This window comes from Oreochromis aureus, linkage group 7 (genome assembly GCF_013358895.1).
Source record: "Oreochromis aureus strain Israel breed Guangdong linkage group 7, ZZ_aureus, whole genome shotgun sequence".
In the NCBI taxonomy this organism is placed as follows: domain Eukaryota; kingdom Metazoa; phylum Chordata; class Actinopteri; order Cichliformes; family Cichlidae; genus Oreochromis; species Oreochromis aureus.
The window spans coordinates 20,366,189-20,393,254 of NC_052948.1; the positions used below are offsets into that span (position 1 = coordinate 20,366,189).

The following is a 27,066-nucleotide window of genomic DNA, read 5'->3' on the forward strand; positions in this document are numbered from 1 at the left end:
TATTACTGAAGGCTACTCACCACCAAGCTAACATCTTATCTTATGTTAACATCATATGTTAACTTATGTTAGCATAAGTCCTTGCTCCTCTACAGTAAATATATTGTCTATTCAGGGAGATTTGGGCTTAACAGCCAATTGGTGAAGAAAAACAAACAAGAATTTGCAGGATGTGATTGCTACATTCATGTAATTTTCAACATCATGACAATATAGTGAGATTTCCAAAGCATTCAGAACACGTTACTCACATTGAGTAACTTAACGGAATACGTGGCAAACTACATTTTGGGGCATGTATTCTGTAATCTGTAATGTAACCTATCCCCCAGTCATGTCTGTTTCGTTTGTAATAACTTAGAAGTTTAAAATAAAATAAAATAAAATAACAAAGATCAATCAAGAGGATTCATTATGGATCATTATGGCAACTTGGAAAATTAAATCCGTTGGGCATTTTTTTCTTGGCCTTCAGGCAATAATTCTGATTCCTACAGTGTGGAACAGGACAGGAAAAAAAAAAATCCCATATGACTCATAATTCTGTGTTTATCTCTTACAACATTTAACAACATTTTCACTACTCAGATCTCTCTGCTAACATATTTATCAGATGTATATCTAATCCTTACTAGCAGATAGGGTAAATCTCTGTTTTAGCACTCTGACCATTTTCAACACATTTTTACACATAAGGCTGGGTGTCAAGTCCTTTTATTCCCTCAGCTGTGATGCAAGGCGCAGCCACCAGGACTTCAATCTCTCTTTACTCCATGTTACAGGACAAAGGTGGAGCGTTTGAGTGTTTTTGTGATCTCAGAGAGGAGATCACAATGTTCCTGCTCAACAGCAGGTAAAAAAAAGAAGAAATACTGAACAACAGCTCCACAGTCAATGTCTATTTTCTAAACGATATATTCAAATATCTGAAAAGAGAATGTTTTTGGTCAATGAGGTGGATTTGCTCAGCCCATGAAGGTGAAGGACACCAAGTTCACAAGCTACTCAAACTTGCTGACATGCTGTCATTTGTAGCCACGGACCAGGAGCTGCAAAGTTTGGGACTGATGTTAATGTACATCATTCCCCTGATCAAAGTGGCAGTCGTGCTCAGTGTGTTTGGATCAACATACACATGTGACTAAGGCTTTTCACACATACTCACAGCACAGCACAAAAAATGTATAAATAACTTCTCCCACTAATGTCAACAGGGTAAGTGTGTCCTAGTTCAATTACTGGATGTGTAACAAACCATGCAAAACAAATTTATGCACTGATGACTTTGATATGACTGAATCATTAATATTGTGGACTTTGTCATCGGATGTGAGCAAAACAATTTCTTTTCTACTATTTTTTTTTACTACTACTTCATATTCTGTTTGCTTAGAACTCATTTCTTGTTTATGCACTTATTCTTGTGCATTATTCAGATGTGATCAACTTTAAAACCGAAACAATGAGTAAATATTACTTTTCTTATTTTGGTTTTAAGTTTATCATTACCTGTTGCTTACCGGCTGCTTCTAATGTCTGGCCCAAGGACACTTCGTAGCTGCACATGAATGAAACACTGTCAGTTCATTCTCTGACACGAAATACACACAACTTTGTCTCTTTGCCCACTCTTGGTATATAAAATTTGTTGGAAAAAAAAGACAAAAAACAAACAAACATGTAAAACAGTAATATTGAGGGACCTTTATTGAAATATGAAGCTTTTCAGTTCTCAATGATTTGCTGACAGGATATAAGTATCAAATAACAAAGTCTGAAAATAAAACTTATCAGTAAAGAAATAGAGAAGACTTCCATCGAAGATTTATGTCAAATGTCTTCTTTTCCAGATGATGCGATTAAAAAGTTCTAGAAGATTGCAAAATTTATTTTAAGCAGAAAAACACAAATGTGACCTCATCACAGCAGGAGGAGACTCTAAAATGATTATAAAGTAATTAATATCGATAGTTGTAATTGTAACTGTTACTGTAACTGTGATAGGAAGCTGCTTTAGCAATGAATACAATAATGGTAATCAGGATTGCAGTGGTAACTATGACTGTGGCAACAATGTTGAGATTGCGAGCAGTGGAGCCATAATGTCGTGCACCATCCATATCTCCAACCATCTTCCTGTCTCTGGCCTGGAAGGATGAAAGTATTTTATACACTTTAAAAACTGGAGTCCAACACATGTTCAATTCCAGAGAGACTCAGAATGTCAGATGTCAAACATAATCCTTTCATAGTCCCAGAAAATATTAAGATTCTTGTTTGCAAGCACAGATTTTTTTAAATTTACAAAATGCAAAAGACGGTAGCTTATATAGTTTTACAGTTACAGTGAATCAGCTGTTCTGTGTTTATAGTTTATTTCGTCCTGTACTGTCTCAGCAAAGCCACTTCATTGCACTGTCCACTACACTCTCTTACACTCAGACATTTTAATGTCATCTGATGTCTTCTGTGTTGTTTTTACTACTTTTGGTAAGACAATTGTTTGATTTATTGCTTAAATAAATTCAGGTGGTTAATTTCATGAAGACAGAATATTAATTTCCTTTTGTTGTTTTTTATTGCATGTTTTTTGTTTTTTCACTTTATTTTAAGATTTTATCATACTGAGCTCTTTCCTGTATCATATTCATTTTTTTCATGTAATGGTCTATTAAATTTTATTTAGATTTTTTTTGTACTTTGTATGCATATTTTTTTATACTCTTATTTCATTTAACTGAACTCCTTTCTTTTGTGTAATTTTAACCTTTTATCATATTGCATGTTATTTTATTGAAAACATATATATTTGTTTTTGTTTAAATATTTTTTTATTCCAGGTTGTCTTTAAGGTTTTGGCTTCTGTAACACATCAATTTCCCAAAATTTTGGATAACTTTATCTTCTCTCACATAGAGCAAGCACATAAAAGATGTGGTTTTTAACAAAGTAAAATGTGTCACAATAAACTCACCTTGATGGAATAAATGAGAGCTGCAAGTCCAAAGCAACAAGGATTTGCGTAGACAAGGGAAAAAAGCGACCAGATGATATAGTCTTTGGGGCGCTCAGTGATGACTTGTTGCCCTGCGGTGATGTTCACAGCAGTGTGCTGGACCACTCCAGGCTGACCAGGGAGTCCACCATAATTCGCACCCTGTAATGGCACGGCTTCAGTCGGGTAACCTTGAGGATGCATCGCTCAAACTGTTCTCAGCTCAGCTGCAATTTAGAGAGCAGAAAGGTGTGAACAAGAACAAGAGAGTCACCACAAGTTGTGGCTTTTAAAGCTTTTGGGGGGGTTGGAGCAGGAAGCCCATGAAAACCTGACCTACAAGATTCATCACTACAAAATAAAGTACGATACAAAGAATGTATCAAACTGTCACATCTAAATATGAACCTGCAAAGAAAGCGCTGCCAGTCACGAAACATTTTACATTAATAGCACTGCCAGTTATAGTTGGAGAAATAACCTTTATTGCCTGGATTAAAATTTTATTTTGACATTGTGTTCCTGATATGATGAAACTATCTTTCCTTAGTATTGCAATTTGAAGGGGTAAATAAGTTTTCACAGCACTGTACTTGGACTTTCTTTCCTGCTGTTACAAAATTTGCTTAAATCATCAGCTTTGCACAACAGATGGAAGACATGAGGAAATATTTGCATGGACGCCAAAATAAGAGTTGATGGAATTCTCTAAATTGGTTCTTTAACACTGGACATTAGCAAGGAAAGAAATAATGCCATTTCATATTCCAAAGCAAAACAAACGATTAAGAAAAAACCAAGTGCAAAGCTCATGTAAATGCAGAGCTTTGCTGCATTCAAATGGTGGGAGTGAATTCAAGGTTTCTGTTTGCATTGGTTATGTTCTGAGTAGTGCTGGACTTCTTAAAGATTATAATTAAATAATTGCTGATGTATGACGTGACACTCACATTTTCAGCAAACTGGAGGTCAGGCCTCCAGGAGGACATTGTAAGGAACAACCAGCCTGACACTCACACATGCAGGTAAAAGAGCTTGAGGGAGACAGCAGCATCAGTTCTTCCAGCTGGTGACAATATGTGTCTGGGTAGCAAAAGACTTGACCGTAGATAACAGCATGGAAATGGAGATCTCTCTAAAAATCATAACAGTGTTTTCAGCACCACGTTACTATTGAAGAGACTGGAAGGTGGCTGGAGATCTGGAGGGTGTGTTATGTATTATTGAAAAATGCAAAACTGTCATGTCCGTAGGAGCAGTCGTGCAGGAGAGTGTTTCTGGATGGCTCTTCAGCTACGCCCTCAGCCATCACAGACAATCACAGGAGTACTACTTCAGCCAGCGCGGTCTGCTGCTACACGCTAGTCCATTCAGTCACTCTTAGTGGTAACTAGGCTCACCTATGGTCTGTATCTGCTTTAGTCTTTTGGCTCATGTTAATTCTGCTATAGTTTGCTGCTGAATTTGTGTTGAGTCTGCTTTTGGCAACAGTATTCGTGAGAACCTCAGTTCATGACACAAACAGCACAGGAAAAAGATGTACTGTGTTAAACCCAGCATCACTTCTCTCCACAGTAGCAGATGGTGAACCACATGATTTTATAGCAGTCATTTCTGGAATCTGTTCACCCATAGCCAGTGTTGGGTAAGTTACTTTAAATTAGTAACTTAGTTACATTACTAGTTACTTCTCTAAAAAAGTAACTCAGTTACTTCAAGTTACTCGTTACTTTCAAAGTAACTAGTTACTAGGGAAAGTAACTTTGGTTTTACTCAGAATTCTCTTGTTAATGTGTTGCTTCCGTAACTGGATACCCAGCAAGACTGCCAGTCTTCTAGCTTGCTTACTTGCCACAAGTGCACTGTGCCACCTAGCAACAGAAAGGAAAAAATAATGTGCACATTTCCACGAGAGAAATCCCACGCCTGGACCGTCGTTGACCGCCGCCATGATTCTAGCCTACTTTTTACATCCAACACAAAAACTGCAGTCGTGGTGCTTTTGATTGTACTCAGAACTCAGAAATTCTGCCTTCTGAATAGGAAGATGTAGGTAATACCAGACTGCAGATGAGCTGCATGCAGAGCTGGACTGGGACAAAAAAATCGTCCCGGGCATTTTGACTAGAGACCAGCCCACCATTATAGGAAAAATCATAAAGCCTTTGAATGAAAATAAACACTGTTGTGACAGTGATGTACACTGTTCTGATGGTATATATGTATCAATCTATTAATTGTTTGTTGCAAGACTCAGATAATTATTTTTTTTAAAAGCGAGACATTTTAAATGAGAATAATAAAGAAAAGTATTTCCTTGTCCCCCTTTCCCTGTTAATGCCCTACCTGGCCCCTGGCAACACTTTGCTAGACCCGCCCCTGCACAGTTACCAGCTGTCAGCTACTTAGAAAAGGATCCTGGTGTTATTTGTCTCTCAGAAACAGTTCATAACTTCTCTTCAACTCATTCATGTCACCTAAAAGGTAAACCTGTTTCTCCATCACCTGTTCAGCTCTGATGATTCAGTAAGGACATCTCCTGGTTTCATCTGCATGTTTCCCTCTCACCAGATAACCAAACCGATATCATGACCAGCAGCTTTACAGCTGTGGCTCCAGCAAACATCAGCTGATACTAGAAATTAATATTAAATAAATTCTAACAACAGCTGATCAAGCTTAAACGTGCTGCTGTTGTTTAACGCGACATCCGCTGGTTTCCTCTTTCTGGCGCAAAGTGGGCGATAAATAAACAAGAGAGAAAAGCCGATCAACTGATCATTGATCAGTTTCGTGATTGAAGTAGAAACGGGAGAGGAGAGAATGAGAGAAGAAGAGGCAGCTGTGCAGCTCCAGCTTTGTGTCTTTTTCATTGTAGCTGAAGCTGTGTTCCTTTTCACCTCAGTACGAAACGCGTAATATTTTCTCTGAATACCAGACGATTCTGTTTTTTACGGGACGGTTGGTAACTCTAATAATTAACTGTATGAACAAAATAAAGTTCAACATCAGTAACATAGCACCCACCCAGCTGTATAGAAACTCCGTCATGCTAGCTAGCACGCAGTACGAAAATGTCAGCATACCGAAAATAAACTCCACCTAAACTTGGTTTATATCTGACTCCGATAGACTGCAGGTCATAACTTCTTACCTGAAGTTCAGTTCACCTGACACGCGGACCGGCGGCCGCTTCGGGTCTCTCCTCTTGCCTCCCTTTTCCTTCATCCACCTGCTGGCCTCTACGGAAGCGTCCACCACTTGCTAATGTTATTGAATCTGTGGAAGCTCCGCGATATCCACCACACGAAGTAACGAGTAACGAGCCTATCTAAATCCCAGTAACGAGTAACGCGTTCCTGGTTTTGGCATAATAACTAGTTACCGTGCTCGTTACCACAATAATAACGTAGTTACTGTAACGCGTTACTTAATAACGCGTTAGTCCCAACACTGCCCATAGCTGACCTACAGGATGCACTGCTGGTTAACTTTAAATCTGAATGTCTTTGTGGGTGATTCGGCCTCACGCAACCTGTAATATGATATTTAATCTGATACTCAGGTTTTTCCTTTTTTCCCTTTGTATAAGGATAATTATTGTTACTGAATGACATATTTTTATGTATGCATTTGTCCATGTATACACAACAGTGATTGTAATAATGAAAATCAGGAATATATTGGCAACCAGAATGGTGCAACGGTAAACCCACGGGCAGTGGAGACATAACATAACACACAATCCAGACTGAGAAACAGGCAGCAATAATGAGGAAAACCACCAAGATTAGTGAGAAAGGACTTAAAACTAGCATGACTGCTATGAAGATGATCAAAGAGAGAGACTCAGAGTTGTTGAGGTGTCTTTCTTCAATTCCTGCAAGAACATTGTGTTTAAGTAAACAATCCTAGGTTAGGTAAATTGAGTAGACTGAGAGTAGATTTACATTATATTTCAATAAAAATGCTTTTCGTAACATGTTTGTTTGGTGGTGGTGGTGGCCTGGGACTTTTTCTAATGTGAAATATGTGCTGTGACCAGAGATGGGCAGTAACGCATTAACGCGTTACTATAAACCAATTACTTTTTTTCAAGTAACGAGTAAACCAAGGGATTACCATTGCAAAAAAGTAATTTGATTATTGTTACTTTTCCATAAGCACGCTGTGTTACTGCGTTACTAAACCATGATTTTGTTTGTGAGAGTGTCTCATGACAATGACATAGCCCACAATGTCCGTGGCAGCAACAGACGTGTGTAGATCAACAATGGATAATATGGAGTGTGGGAGAGAGTGTGGGAGAGAGTGCGGCCATGCAGCGTTTAAAGCTTGGAAGTACTGACATTACTTTGAGTTTGATTTCATGAAAAGATGCTGGAATATGCAGAAAATGATGAACAAATTTCTTCCAGTCAAAGATTGTTGCATATAATTAAATTTTTGCTTGATGCAATGTGCATAAAGTTAAAAGATTAAAACTAATAAAACAAGTTTTAAAAACAGACTTTTTCATTTGATTCTATTTTATATGATGGATTATGCAGAAAAAATAGAATTGGGCTGAAAGATCTATTGCTTTATTACGTATTCAGGTTTTAAAAAGTAAATAAGTTTTTAAAAAGTAAATAAGTAATAAAGTAACTAATTACTTTTGAAAATGAGTAATCTGTAAAGTAACAGGATTACTTTCTTGGAGAAGTAATCAGTAATTAGTAACTAATTTCTTTTTTCAAGTAACTTGACCAACCCTGGCTGTGGCTCCAAAAGGTTGGGAATCACTGTATTAGGATATGTTAGGCAAGAAAAAATGCACACACACGCACAAGTACAATAGAAGTCCCAAAAGGTTGATTCTGTTCATGCACAATGACTGAAATTAGCACTACTGAATGAAATGGGCTGGGAGGTCAGTTCTTTGATCATTAATATCCAAATTCTCATGACCATTGATCAACAACTACTGGTCAAAGTCCAGTGATCAAAGACCATTGATCAAATCAATGATGTGGATGTACACATCCTGGACAGGGAGAGGGAGATCTCTCTCTGAGGGATGGAGATAGATAGCAGGAAAGATAAGGGAGAGGAAGAGGGAGAAGATGTGACCGCCTCCGTCAAGAGCTGGGAGAGAAGACAAGCAACGTTTGCTTTAAGAGTGTTGATTGAGAAATATAGAGAATGATAGGTAGGGTTGCATTGTGTTGTTTTGGATCTAGAGAAAGCAGATGATAGGGTCCCAAGAGAGGAACTGTGGTACTGCATGAAAGAACAGGAGTGGAAGGGAAGTATGTATATGTGTAGAATTTTTTTTAATCTTCTCTATAAGTAATAAAAAATAAATAAATAATTATTTGCAAAAGAAATAAGTGACAGAATGACTGATTGACAATCAGTTTCCACCAGTGCTATAGAACAATGTCATAGAAAGAAGTAAGATAATGTAACACCAGTAAACAAAGAGTCTTTTAATGATGTGCTAAGTACATCTTGAATGTGTATAATCTGTATATCGTGCATTTTCAGTGTGTAGAGCATGCAGCCAGTTACTCAGCAGTTAGCACAGTGACCACAGCGGAAAAGGTACCAGTTTGTGTACTCTCGTACTTCCGCAGGTTTTACCAACACACATGAACTTCAAAAGTCATGCGCTTGTTGTATTTGGTGCAACCTGTTTTTTCTTCACAGTTTCCAACCACAATGGAAATTAAATCACACCAGAAACTTACATACTTTTTTTTTGGCTGTGGTTTGATGGCTAAGTAGTGATGTTTGAGTGGATTCACAAAGCACAAACATGGTTGCTTTTTTGCACACAGGTCTCACTCTCAACTGAGGATGAGCTGGCAACTTCAGGTACCCCAGAAACATCATCCACTTAGAGTTCTGCATCCACCTATGCAGATACATCTGCCTTGAGCCTTTCAAATTCTGATGTACAAAGTAGTGACATGGGCAAGCTCTTGAATCGGGGATCCAGTAGGGTGGCTTTAAAGTAATGACCCAAGGAGTCAACAAAGACAGCCTTGAAGCGCTGAGCCAACTGAGACTGCAATGTGGTCACCAAGTGCCTCTGGAAGAGCCTGTACATCCACATCCACCTTTAAGTTTGTTAATGCAGTCTTGAGAGCCTGCACACAAGGGATAACAGAAGACAGAGAAGCCACATCCTCACACAGGGTGCGTGTTGCCTCCTCAAATGGTTGTAGTATTTTCACAGTGGCCTGCACTAGTTCCCATTGATGGTGTGACATTACACCTCCCAGATCCATCTCTGCACTCATGGTAGTCAGTGGTCGTCTGCTGGTCATCATGCTGCTGGAGCATGTGGAAGGAGGAATTCCACCTGGTTGACACATCATGCACCAAAGTGTTCTTGGAAAGGCCAAGCTCTTCCTGGATTTTGTGAAGTTTGTTCACAGCTTTGTTTGATTTGTGTACAAACCCAGGGATCTTGCGAGCAATCAATATCACATTGGTCACTCCCCGGCACTCTTTTAGACCAGCTGTTACCGCTATTTGTAAGGTGTGAGACATACAACTAATGTGCACCACAGCCATTGGTGTAACCGTGTTAATGGTATTATCTGTGACAAAATACTCAACAGAAAATTTCGCTCCAACACTATCTTTGTCATTGTTTCACAGCGGCCTGGAGGTGAGGTAGAATGTTGGCTGCTGTGTGATCTTCATTAAGGACCTCCATCTTGAGAAGTGATGTCACATGTTTATCTTCATCTATTCCTTGGGGACTCTGTTTGCATTCTATCCAGTGGCCATTGAGAGAAAGATATGCATTTGTGGAAAAGTTGCTCATCCAGATCTCAGACGTGCAGTGCACAAATTTCTCTTCAATTTTTGAGAGAACTTCTTTTACTTTTGTTTTCGCTTCTTGGTAAAGTTGTGGTATAACTGTGTGAGAGAAATGTCAACAAGATGGTAGTTGATATCGAGGTGCAACCACATTGAGAGGTTTGCAAAAACCTTTATTCTCCACTACTGAGTAGGGCATCACATCAAGGCAAATCATTTCTCCCACTGTGTTTGTTATTTGCTTTGCAGTGAAGTGGATGGGTGGATAAGCCTTTTTGCATCAAATGCAGCTAATATAGGTGATGGAAACTGACTTGCAGGGGCAGAACATGGCTGTGATGTTGAATTGGTGCTTGTGGGGGGGTTGGCAGACAGTACCAGGAGAGGATGCTTTAAGTGCATGTGATTATGCATAGCAGATGTTGACAGATGTTTGATATCTGCCTCTGCTGATTTGAATTTTGCACAAATTACATATCACTTTGGTTTTATCTGCAGGACTGACCGTAAAATGCTTCCACACAGAACTTGAGCAAGTTTTTTAGGGCCGGTGGAGGACCAAGAGATGGCTCAGCAGAAGCCACACTCATTTCTATTTGGTTGAATAGGTTAAATAGCCTATAACCTACATCTTGCTGTCTGCAAAAGACAGAGTAACTTAAACGTACCAAATATCGCCCACAAGTGCATACAATTCAACACAGCTACACAAGCATTGTTTTAACCTTTTTTAACCTTTTTAACGTTACTCTGCCAGCAGCCTGTTGTCTAAAGCTAACACAGCTACGTAAACAGAGCAAACATGAGAGCACCCGACTGCAGACGTCAATAATGCAGCACAATGGAATAATCTCCCGATAAAACTCTACTTCCCGAAAGTTATAAACTCCCTCCGGAACACAGTTATGGTACAAAAATCAATTCAACAAAAACAGTGATGCAGTTCATTCTTTTTTCGCTCAGCCGAGCCCTGTCTGTTGCTGTGTGCAGCAGCCCGTGTCAGTCACCCCACGTCATTCACTCGCTCACTCATCCGGGCATGCACTGCGGTCTCATGAGGAAACGCAGCTTTTGATATAAAATTTTTCTTGTTCGTGAATATGAATATTTTTCAAATATTTGTTCGAATTAAGTATTCGTAAAACAAACAAAAAAAACAAAAACAAAAAAAACACGTTATTTGAGCCTTTCCAAATACCGTATTCAGGTTCGCCTCCACACCTCCTATTTGTCACTTTTTTAATTTTTAAATTCATTGTAAGTTCCAGTGTGAAAGATTAACAAACATATTTCACACTCAAATCAAATATCCACCCACTGCACAAGTTTCTGTCAAAGTCTCTGCTGCTGATCTTCAATGACAAAACATTTTATTACATTACATCATTGTTGTGAGAAACTGTTTTGGCTGAAGTGTTTCTTTGTTGCTGAAAATGGCATGTAGAGAACCAAAACAAAGCTGTGAGAAGATAAACAGAAATCCTTAAAAGAACATTTTTAATGTGCTACAAAGTGAGGCGAATATAAGATGAGTGGGGAAGAGGGAAATTTGGAACAACACTGGCCTTGAGGCAGAATTTCGGTCCTAACAGCACTCAGCAGGTGCAAGCATGAATGGATGACCGATTAAAATGGTGGAAGACTAAAAAACTGGAGGCTATCATGAGGTCACTGACCATATGACCTCTGCTACACAGTTTCAAACAGATCCCTTTAAGAGCAGCCTATATTTGAAGGCAACAATGCATCTGTGATGGAAAAACATCAGGGGGTAGTGGACAGCCGTCAAATCCACAAACACTTCAGCAAAGTTTGGAGGTTTGGAGTTCTCTTGTGCTAGCTCGTGTGCACCCTAAACAGTTGAAAACTATTTACTTTATTTTAAAATGTGGCTCTGGCAAATGAAGCAGATTTATAATATCTCTTTGGATTTTTTAGCTCTCCATTTATAAGCTCTCCAATTTTTGAGGTTGGAATTTGCAGGTTTATTTGTGTATTTGTGTTAAGTTGGTGAATAACTCTAAAGAAGCAACTCACTTGAAATGCAGAAGAATTTTGTTTTATACTGTACATCCAGGACAAGTCCAGGATCAGCAATATGGACACTGTAATGATGCGTTGATGACTACAAGAAATCAAAAACAGTTGTTGCGACCCTTTAACTTTCTATAATGTCAAAAGTATTCACTCACCCATCCAAATCGTTGAATTCAGGTGTTTCAATCACTTGTATGGCCACAGCTGAATGGGGTCAAGCAGCTAGGCATGCAGACTGCTACTAGCAACATTTGTGCAAGAATGGGTCACTCTAGGGAGGTCAGTGAATTCCAGCATGGTATTCAATTCAATTCAATTCAATTTTATTTATATAGCGCCAAATCACAACAAAAGTCGCCTCAAGACGCTTTATATTGTACAGTAGATCGCACAATAATAAATACAGAGAAAAACCCAACAATCATATGACCCCTTATGAGCAAGCACTTTGGCGACAGTGGGAAGGAAAAACTCCCTTTTAACAGGAAGAAACCTCCGGCAGAACCAGGCTCAGGGAGGGGCAGCCATCTGCTGCGACCGGTTGGGGTGAGAGAAGGAAAACAGGATAAAGACATGCTGTGGAAGAGAGACAGAGATTAATAACAGATATGATTCGATGCAGAGAGGTCTATTAACACATAGTGAGTGAGAAAGGTGACTGGAAAGGAAAAACTCAATGCATCATGGGAATCCCCGGCAGCCTACGTCTATTGCAGCATAACTAAGGGAGGATTCAGGGTCACCTGGTCCAGCCCTAACTATATGCTTTAGCAAAAAGGAAAGTTTTTAGCCTAATCTTGAAAGTAGAGATAGTGTCTGTCTCCCGAATCCAAACTGGAAGCTGGTTCCACAGAAGAGGGGCCTGAAAGCTGAAGGCTCTCCCTCCCATTCTACTCTTAAATACTCTAGGGACAGCAAGTAAGCCTGCAGTGTGAGAGCGAAGTGCTCTAATAGGGTGATATGGTACTACAAGGTCATTAAGATAAGATGGGGCCTGATTATTTAAGACCTTGTATGTGAGGAGCAGGATTTTGAATTCAATTCTGGATTTAACAGGAAGCCAATGAAGGGAAGCCAAAACAGGAGAAATATGCTCTCTCTTTCTAGTCCCTGTCAGTACTCTTGCTGCAGCATTTTGGATTAGCTGAAGACTTTTCAGCGAGTTTTTAGGACATCCTGATAATAAAGAATTACAGTAGTCCAGCCTGGAAGTAATAAATGTATGAACTAGTTTTTCTGTGAGGCTGACACAGTCTCAATGGAGATGGGTTTTTGGGGGGGTAGCAGGAGGAGAGAAGCTGCAGAGAGGCGTGTAAGACTGCAACTCTGCTTGTTGGTCCCAACTCTGGATAGTCATATTTTGGGGGGTTTAATAAATTTGTCCATATTTCTAGACATGAGAGCTGCTCCATCCAAAGTGGGATGGATGCCGTCTCTCCTAACAAAACCAGGTTTCCTCCAGAAGGTTTGCCAATTATCTATGAAGCCCACATCGTTTCTGGGACACCACTCAGACAGCCAGCAATTTAAGGAGAACATGCGGCTAAACATGTCACTCCTTGTTAGATTTGTATTGTTGATTGTCATTTATGCTTAGAAATATCTACCCATATATGTTTAGAGTTTTATAATTAGGTGTAGATTGGTAGAGGTTTGATCCTTAATAGTCTGCAAACTTTGTGTGCATTCCAGAGCGCTCTGGGTGCATGGGAGAGGTCGTACCTTGTCTTATTGTTTTATGGTAGGATAAACGTGTCTATGTCTGTTTTAGTCTAAGTGCCTTTTCTTTAGATGAACTGCTGGACTTCCAGACCAGCAGGTTTAGGGAAGTCGGTTATGGGGTCACACTCTGACCCCACACACACACACACACACACACACACACACACACACACACACACACACACACACAAGGTATTCTTTGTCCTCATGTATACCTATGTAAGATGTCATATGTTAATGAACCTATGCATATTCATGTAACCACAATAAAAGAGCAGTGTTACGGGAGAGCGGACGAGAGCAACTGGGGTCAAGCGAAGGAACGGCGTTTGTCCGGTTCTCTCCCGTGCACGAGAAACATAAAGAACTTTGCCTACTCATGTCTTGCTTTGCTGTGTAATTACATTGTCTTCAACGTTCCAGCGAATAGGGTTAAGCTACAAACCTATCACTCCTGGTCTGATTGGGGAGGGGACCAGAGAAAACTACAGAGTCCTACATTGTTTTGGCAAAGTTACACACCGATTCAATATTGATTTTAGTGACCTCCGATTGGCGTAACCGGGTGTCATTACTGCCGACGTGAATTATGATTTTACTGAATTTACGTTTACCCTTAGCCAGCAGTTTTAAATTTCCTTCAATGTCGCCTGCTCTGGCCCCTGGAAGACAATTGACTATGGTTGCCGGTGTCTCTAGCTTCACATGTCTGAGAACAGAATCACCAATTACCAGAGTTTGACCCCCGGCGGGTGTGTCGCCGAGTGGGGAAAAACGGTTAGACACATGAACAGGTTGGTGGTGTACCTGGGGCTTCTGTTTAGGACTATGCTTCCTCCTCACCGTCACCCAGCCGCCCTCTTTCCCCAGCTGCTTGGGGTCTGCGGGGGAACAGCTAGCGGGTCTTCGGCTGCACCAGCTACAGGGGCCTGGCTAGCTACGGGTGAATGAAGGGTGTGAAGCCGAGTCTCCAATTCAGTAATCCTGGCCTCCAGAGCTGCAAATATGCTACATTTGTTACAGGTATCATTACTGCTAAAGGAGGCCGAGGAGTAACTAAACATCTGACACAATGAGCAGGAAAGTGCAGGAGGGACAGGTGAAGTAGCCATGGTACTAACGAGTCGGCTACGAGCTAAGCTAAGCTAGCGAAACAGTACAGAGACAGTGAGTGAATACTTTGGCTATAAATTAGGTAGTGAGCACACAGAAAGTGTGCCTCGGATGAAGCACGTGAAGATTATACTATGAAAAAAGAATGTATTTAAAAGTTTTTAATTAATTTGCTAAGCAGATAAGCTACTCAGAAACACCACTGTGTTTTAGCAGGAACAGGAAGTGATACTCTACCGCAGAGCGAGCGAACACCTGGCAATGTGGTATAAAGTCACATTTTTTTAAAACAATCTCAGAGAGTGAGAGGAATGGAGAAGAAGTGATGTGCAGAGCTGCAGAAACTACAGAAGGATAAAGTTGACGCTGAAGATAGATTAAGAAGAGAGGGGACAATCAGCAAACAATAGTATAGTTTAATGCTCAGAAAGAGGACAGCATATGCAATGTTTGCTTTACGAATGTTGATTGAGAAATACAGAGAAGGACTGGTAGAGTTGCATGATGTTGTTTTGGATCTAAATCATCGAAAGAAAATGTTTAATTTTGCAATTCCCCTTTATAGAGGGTCAGGAGTGCCAAAATAAATAAATAAATTATGTAATTAAATAATTAATTAAATGTTTCATCAATTAATCAAATTGGCATTAATTAAATACATAAGTATAAAAATAATTAAATGTCAATTAATTTGACTTAAAACATGGTTTCTCATGACATTAAAATACATGCTAAAGGGGAAGGACACTCTCACCCAGTCACAGTTTGTAGCTCTCGACCACATGCTGACAAATCCTGTTAAATCACTGTTACCTGTGTGAGACTGTCTTCATCTGAGCTGTTGTAAGGAGCAACATCTGGAAACACTTTGAACTTAAACTGAAGCTGGGTCTGTGGGGCACTGACACTGTTGGGATCATTTGTTTGGAGCGCCACTTGGTGGTCAAGCAGATAAAATACCAGTGAGATGGAGAAGAAGGAAAAACAGCGTTGTTGAGGCTTGACTTTTGCAAGACAAAATACTTAGGCCAGGTCTGATCAATAAATACAGTAATGACACAATTAATTACCTAACAAACACAGCTGCCACTTAACACACTGTACAGTATGTTAAGTTTTCAAATTAATGATTTGTTCGTAGTTTTCAGTGGACATTGTAAAATACTGTGGTTTAGGGCAGTGGTCCCCAACCTTTTTTGCACCACAGACCGGTTTACGTCCAACAATATTTTCACAGATCGGCCTTTAAGGTGTGGCGGATAAATACAACAAAATAAAACCAGTACCGGTACCAAAAAAAGAAAATTTATTCATAACACACGAGAAAAGACCCAGGAAAACTGAATTAATGATAAAAATGATAAAAAAAAAAAATAATGATAAAAACCGATACAAACCCTGAAAACCATAAATTTCACACCCGAGCCTCAACCAAAGTCGATCTGTGAGCCGGTACCAAACGGCTCACAGACTGGTACCGTGGCTGGGGTGTTGGGGAGCACTGGATTAGGGGATGTAATGTACCTCTTATCATAAATGGCCAAATCTAATCTCATAATAATTTTTTTTAACTTAAGAAATTAATTTAATAAAGGTTCATTGTGTCATAATATTTATACAGACCAAATGCTGACATCCCCTGGCCATCAGTTACTATTAAATTTCAGTGGAGGGAAGAACTTAACACAAAATTTTGATGATGAGAAGTTTCACTGCTGACATTTTGTTTAGTAAAGCTAATAACAGGCAAACTGAACATTTTATATACAATGCAGTGTGCCAGTTCTGCTTCATCACACTACAGCATTTATCATCATATTGGAAATAAGGGTATTTTTGATGTTGGAGTCACGATTTGTAAAATTTGTTGAAACACCATTACTGATAGTCTACTTCAAAAGTGGCCTGTACTTGTGTATGTGACCTGTACAATAACCGTTAAAAATAATTCTCCGTATGCGTAAGAACTTAATAAGAAGTCAGAAATAAGAACTGAGTATTAAATCAGTACTGCCTGAAATGCAATACTGCATGGATTAAGATTAAAGGATTGTTTTCTGAGCTACAGTTACTAGACCGGGCAGCATGGTGTCGCAGTGGTTAACACTGCCTCACAGCTAAGTTCGATTCCACCACCTGGCCGGGGCATTTCTGCTTTGATTTTGCATGCTCTCCTCGTGTTTGCGTGGGTTCTCTCTTGGAACGCCAGCTTTAAAGTCACCTAAAAAACTTCAAGAGAAAATCTGCCGTCCAGCATCTTGTCAAGACTGGGCTCGATGCCTAGTGACAAGCTGGTGGAGCTGAGGGCCAGCTGCTCCACCTCTACAAAGTAGTTAAAGCAGATTCTGATGTACACAATTTTATCAGCTGGCATCACTGGGTATTCTTATTGTGAACAAAGCTGGACCATGCACAGTGCAGTCAGACAAATACCGTTCCCCTGGCAACCACCAAACCCAGACTCCTCCATCTGCTTACCAGGTGGAGAAACGTGATTCGTCACTCCAGAGAAAACATCTCCAGTGTTCTAGAGTCCAGTGGCGACATGCTTTACACCACTTCATTTGACGCTTTGCACTGTATTTAGTGATGTAAGGTGCAGATGCAGCTGCCCAGCTGAAACTGAGACTGCAGAAAGCTGCCAACCTCTGCGCTCTATGCACCTCGGCATCTGCTAACCCCGCCCTGTGATTTTATTTGGTTTACCACTTTGTGGCTGAGTTACTGTCATTCCCAGTCACTTCCACTTTGTTATTATTCCACTAACAGCTGACTGTGGAATATTTAGTAGCAAGGAAATTTCACGACTGGACTTGTTGCACAGGTGTGATCCTATCACAGTACCATGCTGGAATTCAATTCACTCCATTTTTTCAAAAATGTTTTTTGAAGCGGTCTGCATGCCTAGCTGTTTGATTTTATACACCTCTGACCATGGAGGTGTTTGGAACACCTGAATCCAGTGATTTGAATGGTTGCCTGAATACTTTTGCCAATATATGTGCAAGTATAACTTTCCTGGTTTTAAAAAAAAAAAATCACTCTTTCACGATAACTCTAAAAAGGGGTGCTACTACACCTCTATAACCTGCTCATCTAGTAATGATTTTCAAGCTGGGCAATGAAAACAAAAGCTGTTAAAAGCTAATCTTTTTTATTTCAGGTAACTTTTTGTCACTCTGGACAGAATGCTGCTTTTTTACTGATATGAACTGCCTGCATCTTTCTAAATAGATCATAGATCATCCTGCAATTGCAATATCACAATAATTGGACTCACTTAGTAAATCTGCCCCATAGCATATAAAATGTATCTTATGTTTTACTGATGTGATCCAGTGTAACTCACTGCAGTAAAATTCCCTCCATCCATCACTTTCTCCAGCGGAACTGTACTGAGGTAAAAAAATGAATCCTGAAGACTGCAGTACAAAAAAAAGATTTTACTAAAGAACAGCGATTACAGAGAAGTTTAAGCACACTTTGATCAGTCAGTGTAGATCAAAATCTTGAGCTTACATAGCATACTGCAGTCTTCATGTAAAGCAACTCAACAGCAAGTAGTTTTTTAACAAACAGTTATTAAAAACGCAGAAATATACCAGGAGGTCATGAAATGAAAAGAAAAATGTTACAACGAACATTCACATGATCTGCGCAACTTTGTTTATTATGTCCATTGTTTTCATGAACAGCCGGATGGTCTGTTGCAATGAATTATGGGACACCTTTTTCTTCATCCTTTTCATAAAGGATGCTCTGTGTATCCTATGCTAAAGGAAGCAATAAAGGAAGCACCGAAGCACCTTTGCTAAGTAATTGGATAATTGGAACAGCTTTTATTACTACCGCCACGGTTCCTAACTGAGAGACTAAGCAAAATGAACTATTGGAGCACACCTTTAGTTTTTAAATTAAACAGTGGGTCTGAAGCTATGTTTTTCTTGCACCGAATATGAGGCTTAATAACAAGTCACAGCAGCAAGCAACTTAATCTCTGTTAAAATGATAATAGTATGGTTCTCTGTGAGCATAAGCAGATGCATTTGCAAACAAAGCACTGATTATAATAATGAAAATCACAAGTACAATGACAAAAAGGACTGTGGCAGCAATGTTAAGCCCACGGGCAATGAACCCATGACGTCGTGCACCCTCCAGATCTCCGGCCACCTTCCGGTCTCTGGCCTAGAAGGACAGAAACATATAGTTTGTAATGGTGTAATTATAATGTAATTATCCCAGTGTAAACTGAAACTGCAAATGTTAAGCATAGCCCAAGTTTCATTATCTGAAAAAGTTAAGCTTCATGTTTTTAGTAAATGCAAACAATTATAATAATAATCCCAGTTGTTCTTTCACTTGTGGGTTGTTGTTTTTTTTTTGTGCCCATATAGTTTCCTTGTTACTATCAGTGTAGGAAATGGTGTAAACTGTATAACAAATGTAAGATATTTCTTTCATTGTTGTAGTTTTTAAATCATTTATTCTTTATTGTGCTGTGTACATTGTTGTGCTTCAGCCCAAACTGTCCTTATCACTCTTGCAATGGTCTTAGTTGTGACCAGTGTTGGGCAAGTTACTTGGAAAAAATAATTAATTATAGTTATTAGTTACTTCTTCAAAAACGTAACTGAGTTACAAGATTCTAAAAGTAATTAATTACTTGAAAAGTAACTATTGCATTACTTAAAAAATGTTTAACCCTCTGGTGTCCAGATTGTAATTGGCCATTTTTAACTACTTTTGATTTTCCCTCCACATTTCACCTTTAAAAACTATTTACTTTGCCTTGTTTGGTATCATCCTTTTCAGCACAACCTCACGTGTCTGAATTTACAGTTATGTTTTCATTTTGACATACTGCATTAACACAATTGATCTAAAATCAGACAAAAAACATAAAATCCGGGTAGAAAGTTATATTTTTTACTGCAACAACCACTAACATGTTTATTGAATCATATTTCATAACTTACATGCAAATTTAAATTGTCAATTTTAAAATCCTATGCACAAGTTTTGCAAACAAAGTTATTTGCAGCCATTTACCTTTTACCCCTTTTTAAATAACCACTTCAAACTATTTACAGAACAATCAGCTGTTCTGCATTCAATAAGATGCCACAAAAATTATTTGTGCCACTCCAAAAAAATCATTTCTGTTGACTATAAAGGAGAACATCACAAGCCTGATACCTGCAGGTCTGACAGCAGCAGGTGTATCACTCCTGTTCTCTACCTGGAGACAGCAGTCGCCTCATTGTTCTGACACACAACACAAAACTATCCACAACACTACACACTAAGTACACAAGACAACACATGAACTACACACTCCAAATACGCTAAACGTCACAAATCTCTCACATCTCAAAACTCGCTCACTCTCTTTTTCTGCTGTCTCTCTCTCTCTCTCTCTCTTTCTCTGTCACTCCTAAAACTTCCCCCTCTTCCTAAACAACCAAATGTCATGTTGTCATATCATTTTTGATTGGTCGACATGGTGCATTTTTCCACCAACACGAACGGGCTGTTTTTTGTTTTGTTTCTTTATTTTTTGGTCATAAGCAGAGAGTGCTTGCTAGTGCTGTCGTGACGAAACTATTAAGGAAAAAACGCCGCATATATATTGTTTATCATGACTCTGGTTTTACGTGGCCTATCAACACAATTTAAAAACTGGTATATATCACCTTGTTGCTTTGTCATCTTAAAGTGGTCATGTGACTGGCTTACCACAACTATTTTATTCTTCCTCAGCCAAACAGCAGCACTCATGCGATTGTTGTGCCCCCTTAGCTCCAGGTGTTGTGCCAAAAAGTGATCGTCTACCAGAAAGTGATTGCTGCCCGCAGGGTCGCGCACAGCTGCTAAACGCTGTAGCACCCGGATTAATTACATAGTCAACTACTTCGGTGCAACTGATATAAGGTGTGGTAAGCTGAACACAGCTTCAACCGTCTGTTTGATGAAAAATAGTAACACGACTGCTCCGCATTTTCTTGTTAGTAACGATAGGAATAGTAATTAGTTAGATTACTCGTTACTGAAAAAAGTAACGCCGGTAGTAACACCATTACTTGTAACGCCGTTATTCCCATCACTGGTTATGAGTTTTCCCTGGAAAGTGTTAAAACACATTTTTCCACTGATTTAGTCATTTTTTGCACTTCAGTTTTGGTTGTGTTCGATTCCATGATCATGTAGCTTGATTCATATGGTAAGATATGGTAGGCAGGTAGGTAAAATGTATATATTCACATACACACACCTTGATAGAATAAATGAGAGCTGCAAGTCCAAAACAACAAGGGTTTAAGTAGGCAAAGCAGAGGAGGGACCAGATAAAATGGTCCTTTGGAGGCTCAGTGATGACGTTCACAGTGGTGTGCTGAACCAATACAGATCCTCCAGGCTGTCCAGAGGGCCCATCATAGGTCCTCACCTGCATTGGAACATAAGCTGGAGGTTTCATTCTCACTGGTCTGAGCTCAGCTGCAGGTTGGAGAGAGGAAAGATGTTGAAAAGAGTTACTGACATTGATGATTTCATTTTTGAAGTCTGTGGGCAGTGAGAGAGTTAAAGCAGTTGGCTCTACTAGAAACTGAACAGTAACAGCTCTGTCTTTGGGGTCCAGGTATTTCCAAAAGGTTGCTGTGTCCTCGCAACTGAATTTTTCTAAATCTTTGAATTCTGAAATCTGAATTCACTGAATAAATTAATAAATATAAATAAATAATGTAAATACGTTTTTTTGAGGATTCTGCGCTCACAGTCACTGATACAAACTAAGTTAGCATGAAGTGACATCAAAAATTTGGTTAAGCACAGTTTTTACATGAAGCCATTTAACAGGTCTGACATGCTGGATGAATATGCTGAGTGTCATTGGGCTTGAGCACATAAACATCATCTACCGCCCCTCCCCCAATTCTGAAGCCTACACTTAACACAGAACAAATGCAGATGTCTTCTTCTGAAAACTTATCTTACCAATACTGCAGCACCACCACAAAATTCAGATTCACTCACAACCAAAGAGAAACATACAGATTCTTATGTCACAACTTCAATATATGGCAGAGAAACTTCAAGAAAAAGTCTCGCACAAGATTCCTCCATTGTGCAACAGCCTCATCATAAAAACAGACAGCATTGCCACACACACACAGCTACACAGACACAAAAGGAAATGGAAATTAAAAAGTTTTCCTACTTTGAAGTTCATCGTCCCTCTCCTCAGACTCTACTAAAACAACCCTATCTTCAGTTCCAGTATCATGAAACATGTCAGTCATTGGACTCAGCCGTCTGTAATTATGTGAAGTTAACAGCCAAGTGCTCAGCATACAGGAGTTGAAAGCAGACGTTGGTGGTTAAGTTTCACATTTGTGCTGTGCTGGGTTCAGGTATCTGCGTCATTCACATGATCAAAGGGATAAAGGAAGGAAGTTCAACACAGCCTTTGTTGCTACAATGACAGTCAGAGATACAGTAGGTAAAACAAATATTGGACACTTTTCTAAGTAAATATATTTTGGAAGGTGGTATTGACATGAAATTCTCATCAGATGTCAGTACCAATCCATCCAGTAGATGCCCATAAATTATGTGTTCTAATGAGAAAAAGTATAAGCAAAAAATTTTGAACACACGAGGAAATGGAGATGCAAAAAAGGCATGGAAAGTCAAGACTCTGGAGGTCAGGACACAGAGGAGTGAAACGAATTACCAGAAGAGTTATCCAGTCGCTAACGACCACCTGTGGAGCACAACGGAAAGATCTGAAATCAGCAGGGACAATTTTTTCAAAGAAAATAAGTAATGAGGTAAAGCATCTTGAAGAACGTTTAAACTTTGCTGAACAAAATTTAGACAAGCCTGTGAAATACTCTGAGAGTATAATCTGGTCAGATGAGATGTTACAATACACACCGTGTTTTGGAGGTCAAAAGGCACTGCATATCACCCCAAAAACACCGGACCAACAGTGAAGTCTGGAGGTACGAACATGATGGTGTGGGGATGTTCTTCAACAAATGGGACCGACATGCTTCGTATATTTGAAACTACAAAGAAAAGGTTAATAGTGTCACTTTATTTGTAGGCTCCAAATGGCATCATCCTCTGATCAACGCTGACTGTATTTTAGAATAGAATAGAATAGAATAGAATGCCTTTATTGTCACTATACAGATGTACAATGAGATACTGAGCATCTCAAACTCAGTGCTAACATGTGGGAGAAGAAATGGGGGCGAGGTGCACAGTTTCTGCAGCACTAGCTACATGTGAACAGTATTTCGAAAAAAGAAAAAATATACATATATAAAATGCACAAATATAAAAATCCAGGAAAAAGGAAATAAATATGTAAATAAGTAGTCTTGTGTATATACAGTTTGGGTTATTGCACAGTGGTGGTTTATAGAGGGAAGTTCTTGGAATGGGCGGTGGAACTGTGTTATCGGTGGATGTGTGAGTTCAGGGTGGTTATGGCTTCTGGGAAGAAACTGTTCTTGAGTCTTTGGGTATTTGTGCTGATGCACCTGTAGTGCTTCCCTGAGGGAAGCAGGTTGAAAAGGTCAAAGCCAGGGTGGGAAATGTCATTGATTATGTTCGTTGCTCTGTTGATGCAGCAGGAGGAATACATGTCCATCAGGGAGGAGAGAGGGCAGCCAATGATCTTCTGTGCTACCTTGACTAATCAACTGAAGCCTCACTCTATCCGCCTTAGTGCAGCTGCCGTACCATACTGTGATGCAGTATGTTAGCAGACTCTCAATGGACGAGTGGTAGAAGGTCAGCAGCAGGCTGGAGTCTGGTTTGTACTTCCTGAGGACCCTCAGGAAATTCAGTATCTATGAACAGTGAACACCCGTGTGCACACCTGTGTGGATGAGCGCGCTTGTATTCAAAAGGTTTCTCCATGTAACGATCTGCTAGAGGGTATGGGGAGCCATAGCCCCGTCCCCCAGGGCATGAAGCAGGCATGGAGAACATCCAGGCCCCAGAGTGCAAGACCCCAAGGAGGACCACCGGAGGGGCATCCATGCCACCCTCCTGGGAAGAGTGAGAGGATGGCTAAGGCATGAAGAAGAAGTGGACTGGTTCCAGTTTTTTAAAACAAGAGAGATGTGCAGAACTGTGCCATAATGAACCTGCAGGAAAGAGTTGGTGAAGATAGTTTAGGGAGAGAGAGGTGACTATCAGAGGCTTCATAGGAAAATGGGAAGACCACAGAAAAGATTCAAGGGTATAGTGAAGGAGGGTTGGTGTAACAGAGGAGGATGCAAGGGATGGGGTGAGATGGAGAAAGATCATCTGCTGTTGCGACTCCTAAATTGGGCAGTGAAAGAAGAAGATTCCCAAGTGTGATACCTTTATTGAGTTAATATGGTCAGTTTAGTGTAACAACAAAAAAAATCTACTCAACTGGAAATAAACCTGAAAACAACAATTCCTCAGAAGTAGACTATTTCCATACTAAGATATTAAACTACAATATTCATTTCTAAAAAGGAAGAAAGAATTGCTACAGTAGCTACAGAGCTCCCACCCCTAGTAAATACATTTTTTTTAATGAGTTACAGTCCAACACCATTTAAATCTCAAAGATAATATTTATTACAACATAGCATACAAATCAACTCTTAATTCTCTAAATCAAACAAATTCTAAGGGGGTGAAATGTCCACACTGTTTCTGTGGAATATTAGTGAGTGGAAAATGAAACATCTCAATAAACATATTTTCCTGCCTTAAATGAGCTGAGATCCCTTTCAGTGAACATGCAGCATGATCCACAGCTACAGAAAAAAGGTTTTTGTGAACAAAGAAGAATTCTGAATACTGTTATTCATTGTTCCGTATGCAATTTAGCAAATGCCAAATGCAGTGTGCTTATTTTTCACCTGGGTGTAGATAGATAGGAACAAACATTAATTTAATTAGCCAAAAATCATCTTTATATACATTTACCTTCACTCAAATATGAAAAAACAATATATATGAAATGTTATCTTTTTCTAACAAAAGACATGCCAACAGAGACAAATCATAGTCAAAATCTAATAATGAAGACTGATCATAAAACTGATGTTAATATTTCTCATCCAAAGACTTTAATGTTAAGTCACAGCCGCAAGCAATGCACTGCAGTCTGTTAAAAGGAAGCGTTTTGTCAGGGTTTGTTACTTTGAGAGCTTAACGAGATATCCGTGCAAAAACAACTGCGATCATAATAATGAATATCAGGAGTCCAAGGGCAACCAGGACTGTGGAGGTGATGTTAAGCTGGCGGGCAGTGGCCCCATAATGCCGTGCACCCTCCAAATCTCCAGCCACCTTCCGGTCTCTGGCCTAAACGCACAGAAACATATAGATTGTAAAAGTGTAGTTGGAGTTCATGGACATGTAACTTGATCTATGTGGTAAAATCAATATAATGTAGGTCATAGTAAGCAGACAGTTAAAAATTAATATATTTATTCACACACACACACACACACACACACACACACACACACACACACACACACACACACACACACACACACACACACACACACACACACTCACTCAGAAGAATAACAGGTGCTGAAAAAAGCTGATTTAATTAACTTCACCTTGATAGAATAAATGAGAGCTGCAAGTCCAAGACAACAAGGGTTTAAGTAGGCAAAGCAGAGGAGGGACCAGATAAAATGGTCCTTTGGAGGCTCAGTGATGACGTTCACAGTGGTGTGCTGAACCAATACAGATCCTCCAGGCTGTCCAGAGGGCCCATCATAGGTCCTCACCTGCATTGGAACGTAAGCTGGAGGTTTCATTGCTGTCACTGGTCTGAGCTCAGCTGCAGTTTGGAGAGAGGAAAGATGTTGAAAAGAGTTACTGACACTGATGATTTCATTTTTGAAGTCTGTGGGCAGTGAGGGAGTTAAAGCAGTTGGTTTTACTAGACACTGAACAGTAACAGCTCTGTCTTTGGGGTCCAGGTATTTCCAAAAGGTTGCTGTGTCCTCGCAACTGAATTTTTCTAAATCTTTGAATTCTGAAATCTGAATTCACTGAATGAATTAATAAATATAAATAATGTAAATAATATGACTGTGAATAAATGGTTTGGGACAGAGGACACATTTTTTTGAGGATTTTGTACTCACAGTTGGTGACACAAACTAAGTTAGCATGCAGTGATATAAAAAAATTGCTTAAGCACAGTGATAAAATCTTTCTTCTGCTTTTCACATTAAGCTATTTAACAGGTCTGACATGCTGGATGAATATGCTGAGTGTCAGTGGGCTTGAGCACATAAACATCATCTACCACCCCTCCCCCAACCCTGACATCTTGATTGCTTTTCTGTAAGTGAGCACAGAACAAATGCAGATGTCTTCTTCTGAAAACTGTACTAACCTTACCAATGCTGCACCACCACCACAAAATTCAATTTCAATTACAACCAAAGAGAAACATAAAGATTCTTGTAACAACTTCAATATATGGCAGAGAAACTTCAAGAAAAAGTCTCGCACAAGATTCCTCCATTGTGCAACAGCCTCATCATAAAAACAGACAGCATTGCCACACACACACAGCTACACAGACACAAAAGGAAATGGAAATTAAAAAGTTTTCCTACTTTGAAGTTCATCGTCCCTCTCCTCAGACTCTACTAAAACAACCCTATCTTCAGTTCCAGTATCACGAAACATGTCAGTCACTGGACTCAGGCGTCTGCAATTATGTGAAGTTTACAGCGTGCTCAGCATGCGGGTGTTGAAAGCAGACGTTGGTGGTTTAGTTTCACATTTGTGCTGTGCTGTGTTCAGGTATTTGCGTCATTGGCATGATGAAACAGGTAAGGGAAGGAAGTTCAACACAGCCTTTGTTGCTACAGTGACAGTCAGACATACAGTAGGTAAAACAAATATTGGACACTTTTCTAAGTAAATATATTTTGGAAGGTGGTATTGACATGAAATTCTCACCAGATGTAAGAAACAATCTATCCAGTAGATGTCCATAAATTATGTGCTCTAATGAGAAACAGTATAGGGAAAGAATTTTGAACACATGAGGAAATGGAGATGCAAAAACGCAAGCAAAGTCAAGACACTGGAGGTCAGGACACAGAGGAGTGAAAGGAATTACCAGAAGAGTTATCCAGTCGCCAAGAAAGTAGTGCACCTGTGGAGCACTACAGAAAGATCTGGAATCAGCATGGAAAATTGTTTCAAAGAAAATAAGTAATGAGGTAAAGCATCTTGAAGAACATTTAAACTTTGCTGAACAACATTTAGACAAGCCTGTGAAATACTCTGAGGATATTGTCTTGTCAGATGAGACCAGATGAGATGCTTGTCATGAACTGGCT

General features: G+C 39.5%; 3 protein-coding genes across 3 annotated transcripts; all 3 read right to left on the bottom strand.

Annotated features, from left to right (window-relative positions):
* Positions 1-1,681: 1,681 nt before the first annotated feature.
* Positions 1,682-3,247, bottom strand: LOC116325237 (dispanin subfamily A member 2b-like). The gene is made up of 2 exons (XM_031746075.2): positions 2,975-3,247; positions 1,682-2,147 (listed from the first exon to the last, which is right to left on the bottom strand). The coding sequence occupies exons 1-2, from the start codon at positions 3,197-3,199 to the stop codon at positions 1,959-1,961; spliced, it is 414 nt and encodes a 137-aa protein (XP_031601935.1). The 5' UTR covers positions 3,200-3,247; the 3' UTR covers positions 1,682-1,958.
* A 14,859-nt stretch (positions 3,248-18,106) lies between these two features.
* Positions 18,107-22,090, bottom strand: LOC116325236 (interferon-induced transmembrane protein 1-like). Its single transcript, XM_031746074.2, has 3 exons — positions 21,903-22,090; positions 20,958-21,181; positions 18,107-18,871 (listed from the first exon to the last, which is right to left on the bottom strand). The coding sequence occupies exons 1-3, from the start codon at positions 22,033-22,035 to the stop codon at positions 18,674-18,676; spliced, it is 555 nt and encodes a 184-aa protein (XP_031601934.1). The 5' UTR covers positions 22,036-22,090; the 3' UTR covers positions 18,107-18,673.
* Positions 22,091-24,051: 1,961 nt separating this feature from the next.
* Positions 24,052-26,500, bottom strand: LOC120440905 (dispanin subfamily A member 2b-like). The gene is made up of 3 exons (XM_039614410.1): positions 26,332-26,500; positions 25,315-25,541; positions 24,052-25,048 (listed from the first exon to the last, which is right to left on the bottom strand). The coding sequence occupies exons 1-3, from the start codon at positions 26,402-26,404 to the stop codon at positions 24,893-24,895; spliced, it is 456 nt and encodes a 151-aa protein (XP_039470344.1). The 5' UTR covers positions 26,405-26,500; the 3' UTR covers positions 24,052-24,892.
* Positions 26,501-27,066: the final 566 nt, after the last annotated feature.